We start from the raw sequence: 22,908 nt of genomic DNA on the forward strand, positions 1-22,908 counted from the left end.
TTCCTCAGCCATGGTATCTGATTTTCCTTCAGAAATGCTGTGGACTCCATCCATCCTGAACTGGGTTTTGGTAACTTCATCAAGTTTCTGATGAAAAATTTCCTCTGTCCAGCTGTCAAAGTAGTGTTGCCACTTCTGGTATGATTTTTTAGCACTCTGTCATGAATAACCTAAAAATCATACTTTAATTTTAAATATATATGTATGTTTTTCCCTTTGGGGAATAATGACGTAGTCTAATAGAACTTGGTGTTAAAGCTTTTTCTTTGCTGAAGTTTAAATTGCTTTTTTATTTTATTTTTTTTTTCCAGAAACATAATGTATTCCTATTACTCCTTATGGAACACACTAAGCTATTTTCATCTTACACTTTAATTTCTAGCTTTTTTCCCCCCCACTTCTCCACAAAAATTTCAGCACTTTTTTTTTCTTTTTTTTTTCCCAAGTTATTAATAAATAAAGACTTGGCTTCATCAGTTCCTTGACATTTTTGCAGACATTCTGACAACAGATTGAATAAATTACATTATCTGGTGTTAACCAAAGTAATGGCCCGTTAGGAATGGAGAAAAGCAAATAACACCAGATGAATCTTGGCATTTCCAGCACGTGAACTCGTGTTTTATTGTAGCCAAACAGTAACTGTGGGTCTGAAGGTGGGACATGCACATCCCTCTGACCTTTTGCAGAGCTGTTTCAATGGGAATGGGTGGGTTTTTTTTCTCCAGCCCACTCTTTTTCTCTATGCATGGGCTCAAGAGTCAGAAAATATCATCATCTCCACACTTTATGGAGCATGTTCTGGGACTCAACATGCAATAATCCCTCCAAAGGGAACCAGCTTTCCTGTTCACTGGGCCTACAGCAATCACCAGCTTCTTGAAGCATCATCACCACACCCTCAGCTGTCAACCAGAGCCCTCCAATAAAGCCATCCGTGATTAATTATTCCTAAATGACAGCAGCATATTGAAACAAGCTGATAGCTACTGACAGTGGAAATCCAATTAACCTGAATTACTATCTTGATTGTGGCCCAATTAATGTCAGCTGTGCCATGTCAGAAATGAAGGCTTGGCTAATTTAATTGTTTAATTAATTGGCTGCACAGATTAGTGGATGTGGGACTGCCCTTACACCGCCTTCTTATTTTTCCCCCCTTCCCCACTGAACATGAGATTTGAGGGAGAAGGACAAGCAACTTGCTGTCTACAGCTTTTTGCTCTAAGTGGATAAATGAAGTTCTATCTTTAAACAGGGTTTGAAAGATCACAGAGGGAGCAGTGGAGCTGTTCAACTTCTGTGGAGCGTCTGTTGTGGCCCATTGCTTCAGTGAGTTTTAGTGTGTCCCCAAGCTGAGATCCAAAGGGATTATGAGAACTTTCCTTTGATGCACTCTGAGATATGATGTAGTTATGCATTAATGATTCCTCTGCCTGTTAAAGTACATATAGTGAACAGCAGGAAGGCTGGTAATGGTGAGGGGTGGATTTATTTATCTTTAGAAATAGCAACTTGAGTCAGAGGTGACTGGAGGTTTGTTGCTTATGGTGTAATATCTGCCTGGTGTCTTGAGATTAGTTCATGTTCTCAGACTTTTTGTGCAAAGACTTTCCTGCATGTCAAATAATTAAGAGTATTAAGACATGCATTCTGGCCAGTTTTAGGAATGACTCATGAAAGAAAAGGGTCTGCTGGTGGCTCTTCCAGTTGAAGCACATGACAGGAGCTATTACCAGCTTTGCCACATCCATTTCAGTTCCTCCAGCTCTCCACTGGTCAGCCAGAATGCATTTAAATAAAAGCAACATTTCCATTCATAATGGCTGGACTTGATGGTCTTAGAGGTCTTTTTCCACCTAAAAGGTAGTCTGGTTCTATAGAGGAGGATGCAAGAAATAGAAGCACCAAAAAAACCACAACCGCAGTCTGAGTGTTGCACTGAACCACTGACTAATAATAAGTTGGAGTTTGTGAAGTAGAGCAAGAGAAAACTTTCCTTGATCTCCACCAGCAACTTTAAAATATTCTTAAAAAAATACAGACAGGCTCAGACTGATTACCAAATAAGAGGATTATAATGAAAAAAAAAGGATCTCTAATGACTTAAAGGGGGTAGCATTAAAAAGTTAAACTCAGTAAATTAATATGTTAAGTACAGAGGCTTTGACAATCAGAGAGGGGAAAATATACACACATCCATACAGATATCTATAGGGTTTTTTTCCCATGTGGAGCTCAACTATTTAAGCTCTTGTCATAGATGCCAGGAGAAAAGGGATGGAGAGTTAAAAGCTTTGATCAGCTGCATGTGGAAAAAAAAAAAAAGCTGGGACACTTCACAAGTCCAGAGCTCCCCTTCGCTTCTCTGGACTCTTCAAAAGTATCTGTTTGCTTGAATGTCAACCTCAAAAAATTCCATAAGCGGGACCTCTCTGGAGATGCTGCCTTTGAGTTGTTCTCCAAATAGCACCAGGGCATAATCTCCCATGGAGGCTTCAGTGGAGGTGGAAGTGCTCAGAACTACTTTAGAAACTTTCTCAGAGCTTCAAACCACTCATTCAGTTCAGTTTTCAGGACTTTGGGAGGATTTGTAGATAAGTTTGGGAGGATTTTCAGATAAGCTTTATCCTGGAAACTGATTAATGTCCTCATCTTCTCAGCAGCCTAGGAGAGCCACCCAGAATATTTTGAAGGAAACCATGTCATAACAAACTGAACTACATAAAAACTTTTTGAACTGAGATCAATTGACAGTTTATTAATTTGTTGGCTGCTTATGTCTATGAACTTTTATTTAGATGTAACTGAAATATCTTTTTTCTTGGCTAAAAGTTAGTTATAGTTGAGTGACATGTTGTCTTTTGGCTACATGCCTTACTTTTCTACCATTCTGGAGAATCTCATCTCTCTGCTGTTTTAGTGTTTACAGGAGGAAGTGTTTACAGGTTGTTTGTTCCTTACACAGCAGGACTGGGTGGAGTAGATGTGCTTTTCAATGTGTACCTGGCAAACTGGCTGCAAATTGGCACCATGACAGGAATCATACGCACATATACAAAGATATGGTGGATTTGTTACACTTCGTTGCCTTCTGTCCTTTCCCATCCTTGCAATGAGATAAAACTCAAACACTAAAATTGTTTTCGCTCCTGTCCTTATGGACTCATAATTTCTTTTAATTCTTCCCTTTTCAGCCTGTCCTCTCGTTGCTGCTGCAAGGAATTGATATGCTCTGTAGGCCCCGCTGTTGGCACCGTGCTCTGTGACATTCCCAGAGCTCTATTATGTTGTCTATCACAGTCAAGTTATTACTACACACTTCACATGAAAAGCCCTTTGTGCTGGCAGTGCTGACAAGACTCTGCCTAGACATGGGGGTTACAGTCCTGACCAGCAGGGTCGGGCTCCAGGGCCATTTGTGAAGCGATGCTGATATTCCATTGTTTGGAACATTCATCTCTTTTATTCAGAGTCCGTCACAATTTGCAAATACACCAGGATTTTGACACAGAGGCAGGGAACTCACAGCTCTGATGGCAGTGAAAAATCCAGAGTGCTGCTGAGTACTTATTGCCAGGACTGAGGAGCAGCAAAATGTTTAGACCTCTGGTCATTCTCAGCTTTCATATCAAGCTTTGCTCATCTTAGTTTAGTTCTGTGTAAACTCCACATTAGGACATGAATTTCAGGATAATGCTGCTGAGATCTTAAAATGGTTGGTTGAGAGATGAACGAAGGGACTACATTTTATTCCATTTCATGTCATAACTATTGTGTGACCACATAATTAAAGAGGAGTGCTATCACCCTGGAAGGCTTTAAAGGTTTTAATTTAAAAATTGTCTGGACAGGTTTACATGAAACAAAACCAAAGGAAAATCCACCCATGTGCAACCTGGATGTTTTGAGAACAGTGCTCGTGTGCTGATCTTGGCACATGACGGATCTATCATCACAGGTGTCACCACTTCTGCTCAATTTATTTAATGAAGTGACACCTCTAATCTTATAAAAGGGACAATTAAGGAATGAAGACGTTAAATGACTTTCAAAGGATCACATAATTTAATGAGAAAGGGAGGCATAGTTGCTAAATCTGCCTGTACAGTCCTCCTCATTGTCTGCTATTTTGAGATATTTTTATTTTATATTTGAATGCTGTTCTTACAAACCCTGAACTCCGCTCTTTGCTTGACTTTCCCTGGATCTCCATCTGCAAAACTGAGCAGCAAACCTCATGAGAATACTCTCTCACACAAGATTTTCCAATAATTTGTGCTTTCTCTTAGAGTCAGAAGTGCAGTATCAACTCAGGCTGCCCTCTGGCATTTGTAGATTTAATCCATCAGAAAACTGACAATGATAAAAAAAATTGGAGACTCAAAATACTGTTCAAGCCTGGAAGAGCTTGTTTGGGTTTGAACAAAAAAACTTAGATCAGGAATTTCACCAATTCTCCATGGCATCCACAGAAAATAAAACTGCCTCAGATTTAATTCTGTGCCACCTAATTAATGATATTGAGGCACTATTTCTTCTGTTTCACTGCTGTTACACTATATGTGACTGTATTCACCTCTTTTTTGTGGCTGACTAAGTAAGTAGTAAAAAGGAAATATCCTTTTGTCATTTAGCAATTATTTGAGATGCTCAGCTTTTATCTACTTTGAACAGGTGAAGACTCTTATATGTAAAAGTAAACATGGGGTTAAGAAGCTGTAAAGTAGCTTTTAGTCTGCCTGTACGAGGCAAAGTGTGGAGGTGTGCATTCCTTGGGTTCCTAGAACAGAACCTGTCACTTTTCACAAGTGAGATTGTCGTGCTTGGTCTCAGTTTAATTTACTCTCTTCCTTAGCACTTTGCTCCCAACTATCCTCATGCTGCAAAGGAGCAGCAGGGACATGGTGGTTCCTTGTAAACTGGTGAAAAATAGCATTCCTGGGAGGAAAAAATCAGTCTTGAGCTTTAATTGTGTTCTTGGTTGCAAAATCCAGTGGTTATCCTGAGATTTCTGTTTTAAGGAACATTCTCTTTGTCTTGTTCGTAAAATCACAGAAAGGTTTGGGTTGGAAGTGATCTTGAAGATTATCTTGTTCCAAACCCCTGCCATGGGCAGGGACACCTTCCACTAGCCCAGGTTGCTCCAAGCCCTGCCCAACCTGGCCTTGGACACTTCCAGGGATAGGGAATCCACAATCTCTCTGGGCAACCTGTTCCAGCTCCTCACCACCCTCACAGGGAAGAATTTCTTCCTAATAACAAATCTAAACCTGCCCTTTTTCAGTTTAAAGCCATTCTCTCTTGTCCTATCATCAAATGCCCTTGTAAAAAATCCCCCTCCAGCCTTCTAATAAGCCCACTTTAGGAGGGTAAGATTCTGCTAAGGGTAATTTTTTTTTCTACACTCTTTGGACTTCAGTACCAGGAAGATAAACCTATTTACTGTGTTTAGAGATCTATTTAAAGCAGTGCAGTAGAAGTCAGCTCTGTTATCCAGCATTATGAACTAATGCAGGGTAAGTTTGTGCCTGTCAACCACTGCTTGACGTGCTAATGATGGGAATATTTTAATGGTAGTAATGATATTACCAGAATAATAGTGATGTCAATGATAGCAATGAGCAAAGTTTGTAGGAAGTAATGTCCTATATTAAATCAATGAACACAATAAAGGAAAAAACAGAGACTTTGAAAGAAGAAATAGGAGTAATTTCTGCTTTTTGGGTTGTCGTGGGGTTTTTTTGCTTTGCTTTGGTTTGATTTTTTTATTTGTTTGGGGGGTTTTTGGTGTGTTTTTTTTTTTTTTTGTTTGCTTGGTTGGGTTTTATTTGTTTGGGGTTTTTTTTTTCCCCTCAATCCTATCAATTAGGAAAACACAGACACATAACACTGCCTGTTATGGTTCTGTGACATTTTCACTCTGGAGATTCATCACCTCCTAACACTGACTTCCTGAGGCATTATTGGCCAATAATGCCACAGCACTTCCTGCAACCCCTTCCAAAATTTGTGTTTATTTATGATTCCTGGGGCTGGGAGGAGCTTTTTTTGTGGCTCAGTTCCTGTAATGCACTGATTGATATAGTTATGTACCAATACTTTCTGGTGACAGAGTCAGACCAGCTCAGACCTTCACCTTGTTCTTTGCTGCCTGAACACTTACACTGAGGGGAATTTGTCTTAATTACTGGTGAGATCTGAAGGCAAGTCTTAGTACAAGAACACTGTGCTTTGAAGAAAGAAAATCCTTTTTCTCAGTCCCACTGTGAACAGTACTGTTGTATAACCAGAGGAAACAGTCTCAGGTTGTGCCAGGGAGGGTTTAGAATGAATATTTTGAACAATTTCATCATGGAAAGGGTTGCCAAGCATTGGAACAGGTTGCCCAGGGAAGTGATGGAGTCACCACCCCTGGAGGTTTTTAAAAGACGTGTAGGTGTGACACTTGGGGACATGGTTTAGTGGTGGCCTTGGCAGTTCTACATTAACAGTTGGATTCAATCATCTAAGAAGTCTTTTCCAACCCAAATGATTCTATGATTTTTTTTTTTCCTACCACCCCTTAGAAGGATCTTTGTTTTCTTTATTTGACACATTTGTTTGAGGATGGTCAAAAGACCCTTCATGGCTGATGTTCCACTCTTTAGCATTTTACTTTTATTAGAATTTTCAAATAAAAATGTTGCATCTGGCTACACAGGAGAAATTCTCAACTTATTTGGACCAGAATCTCATGAGAGTACACTGGATTTAAGCCAGACTACATAACTTCTCTGGCTCTGGTCCTTACAAGATTCTGCAAAGTTTGTTCCAGCTGTTAGTAGCAAAAGGAGCCAATGTGGGGAGCCAAAGCATTTTCTGGGACAGAGAATAAGCTATATATGGTTCAAGAATTAAGATGTTCTGCCCCTGGCCCCTGCAACTCCCTCACAGAGGAACTGATAATTTACAAACTAGAGAAGTGAGGTGGGTGAAAACTGATGGGCTCAAAGCATTGAGATCAGCAGCACAGTGACCCAAAGACAGTCATTTCCAATCCAGCCAAATATTCCTATTCCTAAAATAATATAATCTAACTAATCAACATGGCTCAGCAGGAAGGTTTTCTCTGAGCACAGCACTGCTTGAATGTGGCAAGTTATTTTCTCTGCTCTCTGCTGCCTTGCAAATGTGTTCCTGGGTTTAAATTGTTGAGGGAATTAAGTTCTCCATGAGTCTGTGTGGGGCTTTTAAGCATCTCAAGGTGGTTTCTGCAAAAGTATGAGGGCATTTGCTTTGCTGCCTTGGGGGAATTCTGGTTTGGGAAAACGTGGTCTCTGGTGTTTCAGGTGCACACACTGGTCAGGACCTGCTTTAAGCTGCTGGCTGGGTTTGCTCTGTAGCACTCAAACAGCTGCCAGAGGAACGTGGCTTCATTCCAGTGCTGGTAAAAAGAAAAAAAAATAATCCTCTTCATAGTGAATTTGTAAATCACGTTGGAGGTTTGCTGCCTTGAAAGACGTGATAGAAATGTAAGCCATTATCATGTGTTATTACAAATGATGGCTCAGCCATTAGGAAAACAAGTGTATTAGTGGAATGTTAGGATTGCTAATTCAAGCATTCAGAAGGTAGGAAATGCAGCAATTAAATCTGTGTGCACAAGGCTTAACATCAGCCCCTGTCAGCTTTTAGGCAAACCAGCATAAACACTGTGCTGTGTCAGAAAACACTGATAGGAGATGGGTGCAGATGGTGAAAATCACCTCAGATTTTGAACTAGTCGTGAATGTACATGAACTGGGGTTTGAGAGAAGTCGTATCTTTCCAAAGTTGAGCAAAATTTCCTAGAAACACTAAAAAATGCACTTTCACTGATGTAACAGCTGTTACCTTCATATTCCTTACATAGGACAAGGGGAAATGGCCTCAAGTTGCACCAGGGGAGGTTCAGGTTGGATACTGGGGAGAATTTCTTCACTGAAAGAGTGGTTGAACTTTGGGACAGGCTCCTTAGGGGAGTGTGGAGTCACCACCGCTGGCAGTGTTAAAAAACAAGTGGACATGGCATTTCTCAATATGGTTTACTGGGTGTGGGGATAACTGATCAAAAGTTGGACTTGATGATTTTGGAGGTCTTTTCCAGCCTTTATGGTTCTATGATCTTTCCCCAAAGCATGGTGGCACTAGAAAAAAATGTTTCCATTATCTTTTTCAGAGTGGGACACTTGGACATTTTCCAGTAGTTTTCTTCTTTGATTCGGCTGCAATACTTTCATTTAAATGAAATAACTTGAGGTGCATTACAGGAATGGGAAATTAAATCCTGGGTGGTTGTCACTGGCTGAATGTGAGGAGAAAATGGAGTATTGCATTAGGATATGCTGAGGAATCATACCTAGTGATGGCACCTGGGATATATCACAGAACCATGTGGAATCATGAAATGGTTTCAGTTGGAAGAGACCTTAAAGATCATCTGGTTCTTGCCATAATCAGGGACACTTTGCACAAGACCAGGCTGCTTAGGGGCCCCAAGCAGCCTGTCCTTGAACACTTCCAGGGTTGAATGCAAGGGAAATAATTAACAAGAAGGGAATCATGAAGAGACTTATGGGGGATGGGAAGAGTGCACAGAATTAGTGGAAAGAGGCAAATACACAGACACAATATTAAGGGAAAGTTGAAATCAGTCCAAATGCTGTGGAAGTAAAAGCCCAAAAACAATGTGCCAAAGCAAAGTGAAATATTTCCTTGCTGCTGTGGGCTGGCCTTTCCCTGTTGCTCTCATATCTGCTGGGTTTTGCTCATATGCAACTTGTCTACTTTGTTCTCATTTAAAAACACTGTAAGTGCTTAATAATACCACTGGCCTTTTCCAGCCTGCCTGCAGAAGCAGTGATATTTGATAGCAAATTCATTGTTCCTCCATAAGGAAGCCATACCATAAAGGTCACCAAATTTGGTCAGTGCATTTTAATTTGTACACACGTTAAAGGTCGTGTTCCTCACTTCCACTGCAATAACACAGCATGTTTACTCTCTTATCAGAGGTGACTGTGTGTGACTTATCAATGCAAATGGAATATGAAATAATAATAATAATAATAGTAATGAAAGCACTGTTGCAAGCGTAAGGGGATTTTTTTCTCCCTCCATATGTTTACATAAAGCTTGGAGGTAACCACACATCTACAAGGTCTGATTTTCTGCTGTGTTGCTCCAGTATTCCCTTTTTCTCTCCCATGAGAGCTCCCCAGCCTTCAGCAGAGCTCGTGCTATTGTGTATTGGAATGACAGCAGTTTCAGATTCATAATATCATCTCTGTAGAAACACATCCAAACGTAATTAAGGACCTGGGCTCTCAAGCCAGCAGACCTCAAATTAGCTTTCAAAATGCATATTAAGGGCGTAGACAAATGCTTTCATGCAATTCCAAATGACCTCTGAGGGCAGGGTGAGCAAAATTGTATGAACCTCTTTAATGTCACAAAACTCTCTACAGAGATTTGCATATAAAGTGAACCATTTTATGTCAAACAGATTTGTTAATCTCACAATGAAGGAAACAGCACTTGAAAATTAATCAAGGTGGGTTTTCATTGCCCAACGGAGGCCCTTAAAAGGACCTGACCTGATAACTGGAGGCTGGCGTTGTGTGGTTACTACATTTAATAATTTTGGGGGTTTATTTGCTGAATGGGTTTGCAGAAAATAAATATCCAGAGCAGATAAAGCTGCAGTGGTTTCCTTGCTCAAGCAGTGGAACTGTGCTTTCAGAAGTTCTTATAGTCCTGGCTCTGCTGGAAAATGCTTCATGACTTGTTCATTATTTTAAAATTGTGTTTAGAATATGTGTAAGCGTTTCTGTGAGTAAAATGGGTCATCTCACTGTGTCTTTTGGCACTGAGTGCAGGGTAGATTTTTGCTTACTTGCCAGAATAACCTAAGAAATGATAGCTGAAAAATGGACCTTTCACCCCAGGAGACAGAATCTTGTCCATAGAACCAAACTGAGCATCCTGGGGTATATCTAAGCCTCTTCCTAGGCCTTTCTTCGCATCCTGGAGAAAAGGAGGCTGATGGGACACCTTATTGCTCTCCACAAATACCCCAAAGGAGGTTTTGGTGAGGTGGTTTGCTGCCTCTTCTCCCAGGTAACAAGTGACAGGATAAGAGGAAGTGGCCTCAAGCTGCACCAGGGGAGGTTTATATTGGATATCAGGAAAAAAAATTCTTCACTGAAAGGGTTGTCCAGCAAATAAAGCAAGTGGTGAAGTCACTGTTCCTAGAAATGTTCAAAACATGTGTGGATATGGCACTTGAGGTCATGGATTAGTGGTGAACGTGGCGTTGGTGTTGGGTTGATGGTTGGACTCGATGATCTTAAAGGTCTTTTCCAACCTTAATGATTCAGTGATTCCATAAAGGTTTACATTATTTGACACTGCAGGAGACACATGGTCTTGGGTTGACCATGTTGGATGGAGCTCTTTGGTTACCCTCATCATCCTTATCCAAGGGCAAGGACTAAGACTGGGGAGAGATGGAATAACAAAAGTGGGATACTGGTGAGATTAATCTAGCTAATGAAAGCAACCTGCCCACTGATTCTGTCCTGCAGGAGACCTAGAAAATGCCCCAACCATGGAGCTGTAGGGTGTGTCTCTACTCTGAGGTGGTGCCACATACTCTGATGTTAGAGAATAGAGCAGCTGTTCTGGTAGAAATCCCTGCCTGAACTAAAATACCTGTTTCTAGGGATTTTTGCCTCCTTTGTGGAGGCAGATGAGATATCTTGACCATCCTGCCTTGCAGTGCAAAATTTAACCAGCCCACAGAGGATAGAAAAGCTCAATGCTGATTTTCCATATGTGAATCATGTCTTTTTTCTTTTTTTTCCTATCAATATAAATACAGAGAAAACAGTTTCCTTTTAGCCTCTCCTATTATTAATGCTTGGACCCAGCTAGGTTTTGAATCCTTAAGAAGGAAACATTTTTTTCTCCTTGTAAATATATTTGCTTAAGAATTTCACAAGATGAAACTTGCTTCTCTGGGCCTGGGGCCCTAATGGGCTTTAATGGTTTTTAATTACTCAACTATCTGTTGTGACATAATTAAAATGTCTCCCCACATTTCACCCCCAAGAAATAAATAACTTCCAGGTAGTAAAATATGACTTGCAGCTTCATTTTCTGAAACAGTGAAGGAAAGGTTTCTCCCAGGCTCAGTCACATCCCGTTTTTCCTGTCAATATAAAGTGCTTCTCAGCTGTGTCCCTAAATAGCCTTCCCTGCTTTTCACTCCTATTTCACATGTGTGTTTAAAGAGCTTCTGCCAGGATTAAAATATATCTTTACCTATTTTACTAAAAAACCCCGAGAGCCTTGCAAAAATAACTGTAAAAAGCCATTACATCTTGCTACAGGATTAGGTTGTGGTTTTGGGTTTTTTTTTTGTCCCACGCTGCATTCTTTTCATCTTGGGAAAATGTGTACAATGAAAATAGATTAGCTGCAATTTAATCAACAAATTCGAGGTGTTCTGGGTAATGGACTTACAACAGGTTGGGAACAGAGCTGTAAAACCAGAGCAGTGCTGCAGCATAGCATTCAAGGCTTAGAATAAGCTAATATAATTAAAATTAAATCAGATACTGAGCTTATAATTACTTCCCAGGCATTTTCTATAAGAAGATAGTCTGGTAGCTTTGAACTTTTCCCAAATTCAGCCTGAAATTGTTTGTTGCCTTGATTTCTATATCTCTATTTGGATACTCATTTTAAGTTAACAGGAGTCAGTGTTTTCCAAAGGGGAGTGCCAGAATACAAGTTTGCCTGGGCAGAACATGTTTTTTTAGGAGGTTTTGCTAAATTCTATTATTTGTTAAACTCTATCTAGCTCCTGTATGTGGACAGAGCTTTGCCATTTAGCAGTAATAAGATGGGGAAAGCAGCCATGTGACCTCTAGGAGTGTTTGGCAAAAACTCCAAGTCTCTGGAGAAGAAAAAAACCCAAACAAACAACAAAACACTTACTCGGGTTTTCTTGATAATTCTTTGAAGTTGAGGGGAAGACTCTCAAAGTTCAGTTTGTCCTAAGAGTGCACTTCAGGTGTTGATCCACCTGCTGTTCAAGGAATGCCTTGTCTTTGTGAACATCCGAGTGTGCTTCAAGTTCAAGTGGAAGCTGCTGGGCAAAATGATCTCAGACTGTTCCTGGGAGCGACTGTGGGCGTAGCTGCAGGAACTGAGAGGGGGTCACGGTGCCTCAGAGCTCCCTGTGCCCAGGAGAGCTAAGCAGGATGGGGCATAGCACTAATGCAGAGTGAGAAAAAAAAGATCTTCAGCAGTTAAAGTAAAAAGAGCTGGAAAAAAAAAGAAGGGTGGAATTGCTGCGTGTTGGTCGGCTGCGTGGGAAACGCTGTAAAAATGCAAAGCTCTCTGACGAATTATGTTGTAGAAGAAATGATTCATTTTACAGGTGGTTTGGCTTTTTGTGGGTTGTTTGGTTTTCTTCTTCTTCTTTTTTTTTTTTTTTTTTTTTTTCATTTGTCCTTAACCTTTCTATGGCTGTGGCTCTGCTGCTCTGAGACCTCTAATGCTTTGGCGGAAAGCTGGTAGGATCTGGCATGAGAAATAATCCCATTACAGGTTGGGAAATTATTTACCATTTCCATGTAAGTGTAGATTAAATTTGATCCAAGGAATGGCATGATGAATCACATTTGCTTTTGTATTATTTTTTTATTCTTCTTTTTTTATTATTATTCTCTTTTTTAATTATTATTAATTTTTATTGTTTTTCTTTTTTATTCTTATTAATTTTTTATTCCTTTGGAAAATTGGAGTTCTCTTGATATCAGCTATGCTTTCCCTCATGAAATGTGTCTCCACTTCCTTCACTTAAAATGGATACAACTCAATCATTGCATTGACGTGTGGGATGTTTGAGATGGAAAGTATTAATTATATGGTTCAGCTGTCACGGAACTCCCATGGGAAAATTAAGACCTTTGCACAAAGTGAAAGGTTTGTGTGGTCTCGTGTGAACATTGCTTTAGATAGATGTCCCAAGGAAACCTGAACAGGTATACAAAATTTATAAAGAAACATGATATACACAGCATAATAACGACTCATTTACTGACTAAGGCAGAAATCCTGTCTGAGAGAGAGATAAGAAAAAAAATAATAAGAAATATATAATGGGAAATGCAGCATTTCCTAGCTGTTGAATGCTTACATTTCTGATGCTGATGTGCTTCCAGTGTGTGTTGTTGCCTAGGTGTTATTAAAAATATGGGCATGTGTTTCTTTTTGTGTCCCAATTTCCCTCAAGAATGACAGTGGGGCACCAAGATACCATTTATAACCTCAGATTCTGTTACCCTGAGCTGGGAATAATAACCAGAGCTGTTAGATGTGATATTATTATGTATGTTGTTTATTAATCTGGATCTATGTAATATTCAGGTGAGGGTGCCCACACCATGGTCTGCAGATCCTGTCTGGTGAGAGAATCTGTACAACCTGCTCTGTTCTAAGATTAATTAAGGTTAGAAAAGACCTCCAAGATTATCAGGCCCAAGCTTTGTGTCAAGTCACATGTGAAGGGATGATTCCACAGCCCTTCCTGAAGCAGCCTGGGCACCTGTAGAGTGAAGGGAGCTGATGCCTTTTGATCAGATATCAGTATTTTTTTAACTAAGTGACAAAAAGAAGCTGGGATATCCAGCCACTCTTCCTCAGGATCTATAGGAAAGGTGGTATGATCAGGCAGAGCTCAGGAATAGTTTCTAATGCTCCACCAGCATGGACAGATTTATGGCTGGAGACTAAAGGAACTCAAAGTATTGAATATTTTCCTTCCTGAAATATAAAATAAGAAAAAAGAACTAGGAATAAACAGAAGAATCCTGCCCTAGATTGTAAGGCTGTGAAGGACAGTGGTACTAAATCCACTGGGAGATACTGTAAGCAGCAGGAATCATTATCCTGACTTACCAGCCCAGACAAGCTCATAAAATGTGGACCAAATACCAGAATAGAGGCTGGGCTGCATCTCTTCTGCCTCTGATCAGTCTTAGTCTGTTGATGGTTGAGTTTTATGTTTGCTTTAGTTGGTTAAAACCAAGAAAATTAGGAAGGGGGAGAGAATATGTAAATGCAAAATTAGAGTGAACAGGACTTTGTAAGTGCAGAAGGAGGAAAGCAAGAGAGTCTCTCTGCAAAGGGAATGCTGGAAAAGCCCTCTGAAGTGATTATTGTGCAGCCTTTGAAGCTTCTTTTCAGGACTATTTGAGACTGCTGCTTGAAGGTTAAATGACCCATCAGCATCCTCTGCTGACCAAACACAGGCTTTGATGTTTTAGAGCTGGACAAGGGCACTTAAGTGCCTTGAAAGAGTTTGCAGTTGGGAGCAGAGGTTTCCTGGTTTGACCTGGAATTAATCAAGGTTAAAATAAGAGGGGATGTCTTAGCAGACCTGTTGTCTCATGTGCTGAGCTTTCAGAGTGCACTGCAGTTACCCCTCTAGAAAGGAAAGCTCCAGATATGGAGCTACCATGAGGAAAAATCACTTTGTGGGGGGAAAAAACATTTAAGAGAATCTGAATCATAGAATGGTTTGGGTTGGAAATGACCTTAAAGATCATCCAGTTCCAAACCGCCTCTCATGGACAGGGGCACCTTCCACTAGCCCAGGTTGCTCCAAGCTCATCCAGCCTGACCTTGAACACTTGCAGGGATGGGGCAGCCACAGCTTCTCTGGGCAGCCTGTGCCAGGGCCTCACAACAATTTCTGTGAGCCCTTGTCCACCTTTATTCTCCCTGAAGGTTCACAGTAAACTGATGGAAAAGTGTGAACAAATCTGTACTCCAAAGTAAAGTTTTGGGGAATCCCCTTGCAAACCCCTTCCTGTCAATGCCTGACAAAAAGAACCTTCTTAACACATGCACATGGGATGATACATTTAAAGAACTTTTTTTTTTTCCCCAGAACCCAAAATAAACATATCTGTGTGAGTAACTGAAAAGCTGATGGAGAGCCAAGATGACTCCCTGATTATCTACCATGGAGGCAGGACAACACAGTGTCTTACTGGGAAAAGAAAAATAGTCTGGAAATACACACTTTAATAGAAGAATTAGTTTGGTTGGTGGTTGAAAAATAAATAAATATGTCTTTTCATATGAAGAGGATGTTACCAAGTCTGGTGGCTGCAGGATTGGTTGATCTGGTCTCAAGGAAAATGTCTGAGCTGACTGTTTTGCTGAAGATACTTTTTTGTGTGTTTATTGGATAAGAAGTTAACTTACACTGTGAGATCGTGGAAACACTCTCCTTCTAATCTATCTAAAAATGAAGAAGAGGAATTGAATTATCTGCAAAAGATTTTAAATAGGAATGAATAATATTATGTCCATGGAGGTCACTGGGCAGGCTGGTGGGTTGAAGTAGAAACAGGCATCAAAGTTAAAACTCTGTAGAATCTCTTTTACCACATCTTAAATGGAATGAAATCAGGGTGGTTAATACTGGAAGTATATTTGCCTGCCCTGCAAACAGGCCATGTTATTGCTTGTCTCAATGTCATTGCACAGCAGAGTGGAGAGAGACCTCTTTATCTTACAGGAGCCAGTTTTCTCCTGGCAGCCAGAAAGCAGATCTGACACCCCCAGACCAAAACCAAACTGAGTAGCCTTACCCAAGTCCAGCCCTCCAGGCAAAGCCTGGATATTTAGTGTGACATGATGATTGAAGCAGGAAAAAACAGTATAGAGAAGGTGTTGTATTTAAGGGGGATTTTCACCAGAAGATCAAAAAATCAGATAATTTCTCCATGTTGCAATGACTGCTTTCAAATAGCCATTTTTTCAATGAAAAAATAGCAACATTTCCTCATGGATTTACTCTCCATCTTCCCATTGAGCATCCATGTATTTATTTCTCTGTCTTTCTCCCTTCAGCTACGAGCCAGGAAGATGAAGTGCTGCCTCCTCTCCATCGCCTTGGCTGTTCTGGTGCTCATTGTCATCATCATCGCGGTCTCCGTCAAGCGCTGAGCTGGTTGTGCTTTCCACAGGTAAAAGCCTTTAACTAACTCTTTTATCCCACTCTGTGAGATGGCTGAGAGACAGTTTAGGGAGCTGATTATGGTAAGAAAAAAAAAATGTCTCCACCTGCAGGTTCAGGTCTGGCCTTCTGAAATATTTCTCTGTCTCAGAAACAGCCTTGGTGGGTCCTGAAATGTGAACCAAGGTGATATTCAGACAAAACATTTCCTCTGCTGTTTGTGCTGGGCTTGATTTTACATGGATCTCATAGCAATTCTGGCTGATGGATCCTAATTCCTTATGAATTAGAGAAGCAGTGTTGAAGGCTCCAGATAGAAGCAGGGTCAGGGACAACCCAGCAGCCCAGAGATGTTCCAGAGCACATCTACCTTCTGAGATGTTCCAAAGAGACTCTCTTGAGGAGCAGAAAGACAAACAACAGGAGATTTCAGTAGGGATGAAAAATAAAAAGGGATTTTTGGACACCTTTGCCCTGCATCTACCCCTAAAAGGAGTGTTGGTCTCTAGTAGAAGGACTGGGCTGTAAACTTGGCAACACAGGTGAGATATCAAAGCAACTTCATCCCATGGGTGAAGTTTAAACTGTGACATATTGTCTCTGTAAAGACTGTGCTTTAAATGTAAAGTATAAGACAAAAAGAAAGTTTTTATTTTCCTTTCTTTTGCCTCATTACCCCTGAAAAATGACTCATAAATTATTTCTGATAACCTCCTTCTGATACAACAAAGCATCTCTGGGTATCTCCTTCTTTAGAAGGTTTCCAGGCCATTATTTAAGGGGAGTTTATGAGATTTGCAGATTTTTCTACCACCCAGAGGGGATCTGTGTGGCTGATGCTGTGGGAAAGGTTCCAAATAGTAAAATCTGAACCTAAAAATATCAGTGGGACATTTCCTGCAGAGAAAAAGTGGGAGCCCTGAGGCAGAAAACAATGGAGGGTGGGCACAATTCTTAGTTTAGAGACCCTTCATGTCCTCAGACTTGAATGAAGCACATGTGACATCACTCCTGTAGATCCTGAATGATACTGAGGCTCACTGGGACCTTCTGCAACAATTTAAGTAGAGATCTGTTAGCCTGAACTAAGGGAAGCACAAAGGATTAATAGATTTTATTAATTATTTGGTTTTACAAGAGTTCAGTGCTACTTGGCAGTGCTCTCCTTCCACCTGAGGATGAAGGAATTGCCCTCTTTCTGCTAGAAACTAGAAGGAGGTGGTTCAAAACAATCACAGAAAGATGATTCTTCACACTTTTTAACCTTTGGAACTCCTTCTGGCATGTTGCAGATGCTAAAATTTGGGTACAAGAGGTCATTATACAAATACATGAGAAAAAAAAAAGAAATTGTGGAAGGATATCTACCACCTCACTGGGTTTGGATGAGGATGATCAAAAGCTCTACATTATTGCAAGGAGAAAAAGCTCTAAATATTTTTCTTAGGTGTTTGGCCAGCCCTGAAGTGAGGATATCAGGAAAACAGTCCTTTAGTTGACTGAATATCAATGTTCTTACAGCACATCTATCTACCTATCTGTAATTTATATATATATTTTTATCCCTCTTTTACATGAGACACTGCTTATGGGTGCAAACAATGATCTGTTCTGATAATTTAAATCTGGAGCAACTACAATAATTTTAATTGCATTACTCTGGTTTTACTCTGCATTAGTTTGGAAATGTGTTACATCATGATAATCTGCAATATAATACAATTTCTTTTAACACAGTTAAATATTCCTATCTACTAGAAATTACAAATCTTATCATCAGTTGGCTACATCTAGACATATTTTAATCTAAACCCCTAAAGTGGAGAAAGTCAGAGAGCCAAAATATTCTTACAATAAAACTCTGTTGGAAAACTAAAGTTAATCTGTTAAGAGATCCATGTCTTGGGGGAAGTGAACCTAAAGATACTAATGAGAGCCCCAGGAAAAAATATAATCCTCTACTTTTCATCATCACTTTTGAAACTAATTATTAAGCTTCTAAAACAAGAGTTACTTTCCAACAGTACAAACGTAGGCAGAACCTGCATTAATCTATACTGGAACAAGTATGATTTCTGATCTTTAGAAATGGTTCCTAACCCAAATGGTGTGCAACAGATTTCATATTTATAGTCTGAAGATTTCCAGAACAGAATGTTTTCAGGATTTCCATGTCCACAGTGATGCATGCAATTCTATTCTGAACTTTAATGCAAGTGGGTTTTAAAATGTAAGTGGATTTTAAAATATCAGTGGGTTTAAAGATTCGACTGCCACAAGAAAATGGTTCATATAAAACTGTCTTACGTACTTCAGGGAGAGAGAGAACAGCTGGATTTTAGTGTGTAGCAGCTCTGCATGACTCTGCAGAGAGGAGAGAGAAGAAAGCAAGTTAGGGAACTAGTTACTAACTACTGTGGTTGGCACAGGACAAATCACTGAATAAAATCCCAAGTTCAGTGATGACTGCCAAGAACTTCCATCTAACATGTCATAAAGAGTTTGTTCTATGCTGGATAATTCAGGAGCCAAAAAGAAACAGCACCAGCTTCTCCATTCCAGTGGTTTAAGTGCCATTTCCAGGATATTAAAGGTAGGGGCTTCTTTAGCTTTCCTGAGTGGCAGTGAGAATTATGAAGGTCACTATTCACTGAGTCAAAGAAATGATGCCATTAATATCTATGATTATTAATATTGTTTTGATCATTAGCATATAAAGTGTTCTTCCTTTTTTATTTTTTTTTTATTTTTATTTGGTTGATGTTTCTACTTTTGCAATAATGATGCTGAATCAATGGTTCGCCTCAACACCACAGCTCAGACGCGCCTTGGACAGGCAAGCCCATTCCTTCCACGGCAAAAATCACTTTGTGAATCTTGAGAAGTAAAAAGCAGTTTTTCCCCATGAGTTTTGCAGACAGTTGTGCCACCCCTGGCTCTGTCTCAGTGCGTGCAGAGGGCCCAGATGTTCAGGAGAGCTCTGAGGCTGTCCAGGCCCCTGCCATAAGTGTGTCACTGCTCCCTTGGGGCAGTTTTGTCTGGCAGGGAGAGGGAAGAGCATCTACAGAGAATGCAGAGAAGCTCCTGAGGACTTCTGTCTGTGTGTTTGTTTGCTGACACCTTAGGAAAATAGCCCAGGAACTCTTGGGTCACGCTGTGCACACCCTGCAGCAGCACTGCAGCTGCTCTTCTTGCTGCCACAGTCAACATCAGTGCCCATGTAAAAGGACAGGATTGCAGCAGCAGTCTGGGAGAAGCATTTTTGTTAAAAACAACTTTGTACAGTGTCAATATTTCTTCAACCTAGACTGACCTTCTGTGCCCTTCTCTTGACTCATTTGGATGAGTGCACACTTACCCAAAGTGACAATCAAGGCTGTTGGAATCCTAAGCCCGAAGCGTTATTTATAGGAAAATAGAGGTGACAAACTTTGAGAAAGATGCTAAATGGATCTGATGTTTAGAAAATGTGCTTTCCAGTGACAGCTTAATCATCTCAATCCTGTTAGCCAAAGAAAGAGAGAAGGAATGATGACTTGACTGCTCCCTGTTCTTGGAAGAAGTCATTGCAACAGAGGGTGCCTTCCTCTTTACCAAGACACATTTCTATCAGGCAAAGGTTGCTGGACTGAGCACACAGACTTTGCTGTAGAGATTCCTTAAATCCTGTGGACTTACTGTGCTTTCCAGCCTTAGAATCTGTCAATGAATAAAGAGGCAAGAGCCCAGAGGAATAAAGCAGTGTTTCCCTTCTTGGGGGATGATGCAATGGTTGATTGTGTTGCTCAGCTACTGAAAACAGAACAACAGTCAAGAGCACAAGTGATCATTAGTGATTGGATGTGGCACTTTGTGCCAGGGTTAAGCTGACCTGGTGGTGTTCAGTCAAAGGTTGGACCTGACGATCTTGAAGATCTTTTCCAGCCTTTATGATTCTATGATTCATCAAATTCTCCCAACCTTCAGTGACTTAAAGCTCAAAGTCTTCTTGATACAGGAGATACTTATTAAATCTTTAACAGCTATTGATTAATTCCTTTCCTGATAATTTGACCATTTGCATTTGAAACATTATAAAGTTTTAAAATGTGAAATATCCTGAGTAAGGAGTTCCATTCTGATTACAGTCACCATGTGATCTTGACTGTACAGATAAAAATCCATAGAATCATAGAACAATTTCGATTGGAAGGAATCTTAAAGATCATCTGATTCCAATCCCCCTTCTGTGGGCAGGGACACCTTCCACTCCATCAGGTTGCTCGGGGCCCCATCCAGCCTGGCATTAAACAATTCCAGGGATGGGACATCCACAACTTCTCTGGGCAGCGTGTGCCAATGCCTCACCACCCTCACAGTAAAGATTATTTTTCTAATATCTAACCTAACATCTTGGACAGCATCCCTTAAGCAGGGCTATAGTCCCTATGAACAAGTAATATTCCAGCTTCAAGTATGTGTTTCCTGAACATGCAACTGCCTTGTTTTGAATTTAAATTGAATTTATTATCATAGAAAAATAGAAGATATTGGTTTAGTTTGGATTATTTTTCCTTTCCTTCACAGTTGCAGCTTTCCCTGCATAATTCATTTATGGGTTTCTTATGTGATTAAGTGTTTTATGTAACCTGATCAATGGGGATGAAGCTCAGACAGTTTATTTTATACAGTCCATTTCTGGTGTTTTGTTTTTGATTTTGTGGGTTTTTTTTGCTTTCTTTCAGACCTTATGATTTTTGACTTGTGGTTGGTTGGGATTTTTAGTGTCCCCGTGTCTTGTACCTGATCCCACCAACAAATGTGATCACAGCCTGTGTGTGTGTCAGGGTCAGGAGGGCCGTGGGTGGCAGGGGAGGAAAGATTGACAAGAGGCTTTGTGATACTTGGCATTTACAGGTCTGGTGTTCCTCCCAAGCAGGAGACAAGTCTGGGCACCTTCTCCTGACACACACAACAGAAATTGTGACATTTGCCCAGTGCATCCTTCCCTGGCAGTGTCTGATTGTTGGAGCACAGCAGCTGCTGCTCAGTGTTGAACAGAGCAATCATTCAACCCGAGAAACTTTGCAAATAAGGGCAGAACACAGACAGGGATGTTTCATGGCATTGCTTTTGCCTTTTGAATTGATATCACAGGGCTTTACTTTGAGTGCTTCTGTTTTTAACACACATCTACATATGGCTTAATAACTCTGTGAGTTATATTAGCTCAGTTTTCAAGCTTGTTTCAATATTTGAAGCTTTATAAGGTTCACAGTATTTTGGACAGCTGTCATTGAAATCCTAAAATAACTCACCCCTCTGCCCTGGTTTGGCATTGCTGCCATGTTTGTTCTGCAGCACAATCAGGAATCAATAGCTCTGCAAAATTTTTCCCTCTGCTGTATCCTATTACTTTGAAAAGGTTCCTACATTTAGTGTCAGATGTCAATTCTTATTGTTTCAATTCTTGTCTTTTAGTCTATAATTAATTGCTGGATCCTGGCATTCTTGCTCAATTTTTGCTCAGGCAAGAAGAGTGAGGTACATCCTGATTCTGCAGTAATTTTTTGCTTAAAATTTAAATAAGTCAAAAATTATCTGAATTGAGATCTGAATTTTCACTGAATAACATGTAATGGGTCTGGGTTTATGATTTGGCCCAGTTTCTTAAATTAGGCTAACATTGGTATTCTGTAAGACTTTCCTGATTCCAATGGTTGCATCTCCACTTCCCTCAGCTAAATTATTTCCCTGACAGCACATTAAAATCTGTGCCACAAATGTGTAAAAGGGAGAAATGATTACTAGTAGAAAAAGAAATTTTAAGAGACAAGAGTCTGCTTTATGCAAAAAAATCCCTCAAAATAACAGGGCAAGAAAGGCAGAACTGCCAGGAAATAGGGAGAATAATTTCTAAGAATTTCTGTAAGAAAACTCTCCAAAAGTTTTCACCACTTATACACATCTCTTCCAAACCTTCAAATACATGAATATTTTGATAGGACATCACATGATCAGGTCGCTGTGATTTAATGTGTTTCAGGGTGACCTTGATTGTTGCCCACCTTCATGCTCTTTGGTCTTTATAAAGCTTCACAGAAATGCCAGGTCATTAAATCTACTGTGAAAGAGAGTTAAGGGAGGATGGATTACGTTGCCTTTGCTTGAGCTAGAGAGTTGACATGCAGACAGTTCCTGCAGCTCAATTAACTTGTAGTAACTTGAATCCACTGATTTGGATCCAAAGTCAGGAGGACTTTGGAAGAGTCAGCAGCTTTCTTCATCCCATCTCAGGTTTCCTTGCAATCAGCAGGAAAATGGGATACTCCCCCTGAGTGGCTGTGAATTATTTTGACCCTTCAGATGGATGCCAAGACTTTGATCTAAACTTCCCAAAGCAATCTGAAGACACTAATTATTTATGCTTTGTAACGTCTTTAAACTTTAACCACCTCCAAGGACCTGGCAGAAGAGGCTGAGCTTCAGCACATTCAGCTTGAACTGTGAAACAGCACAAAATTGGGTGTGCTGATCCAGACCAATGGTCTTTCTGGCCTCACACAGTCTCCCATTCACAGATGCTGAAGGAAATACCATGTGAAAAGCTGATATTTCAGTTAGAGTTGTGGACAGCACCAGTCATTCCTTTAACTGCCTAAATGTGGCTTGAGGTGACTCAAAATTTTGGTCTCAGCTTGGAAAAGGTTGTTATAAATGCATGTCTAAAATCTTTTTGAATGAGTCAGTGCCAAGTATCCTCTTCCCTATGGAAGTCTCAGTTCCTCAGGAGCAGTGATGTCTGATGGAGGGAGCAGTTGGTGCTGGGCTCAGGGAGCAGTTGGAGTGATTAATGGCTCAGGAGG

The 22,908-nt window shown here is 40.3% G+C and overlaps 1 protein-coding gene across 4 annotated transcripts in view; it reads left to right on the plus strand.

Moving 5' to 3' along the window:
- TSNARE1 (t-SNARE domain containing 1) overlaps positions 1–22,908 on the plus strand; it is a 458,997-nt gene that overhangs the window by 376,733 nt on the left and 59,356 nt on the right. For all 4 annotated transcript variants that reach the window (XM_050313442.1, XM_050313469.1, XM_050313451.1 and 1 more), the window contains one exon: positions 15,958–16,073. In XM_050313442.1, the coding sequence (XP_050169399.1) occupies positions 15,958–16,053 (96 nt within the window). In that variant the 3' untranslated portion in view covers positions 16,054–16,073. The remainder of the gene's footprint in view (positions 1–15,957; positions 16,074–22,908) is intronic.

This window comes from Myiozetetes cayanensis, unplaced genomic scaffold (genome assembly GCF_022539395.1).
Source record: "Myiozetetes cayanensis isolate MyiCay16 unplaced genomic scaffold, myiCay2020 scf1, whole genome shotgun sequence".
Classification (NCBI taxonomy): domain Eukaryota; kingdom Metazoa; phylum Chordata; class Aves; order Passeriformes; family Tyrannidae; genus Myiozetetes; species Myiozetetes cayanensis.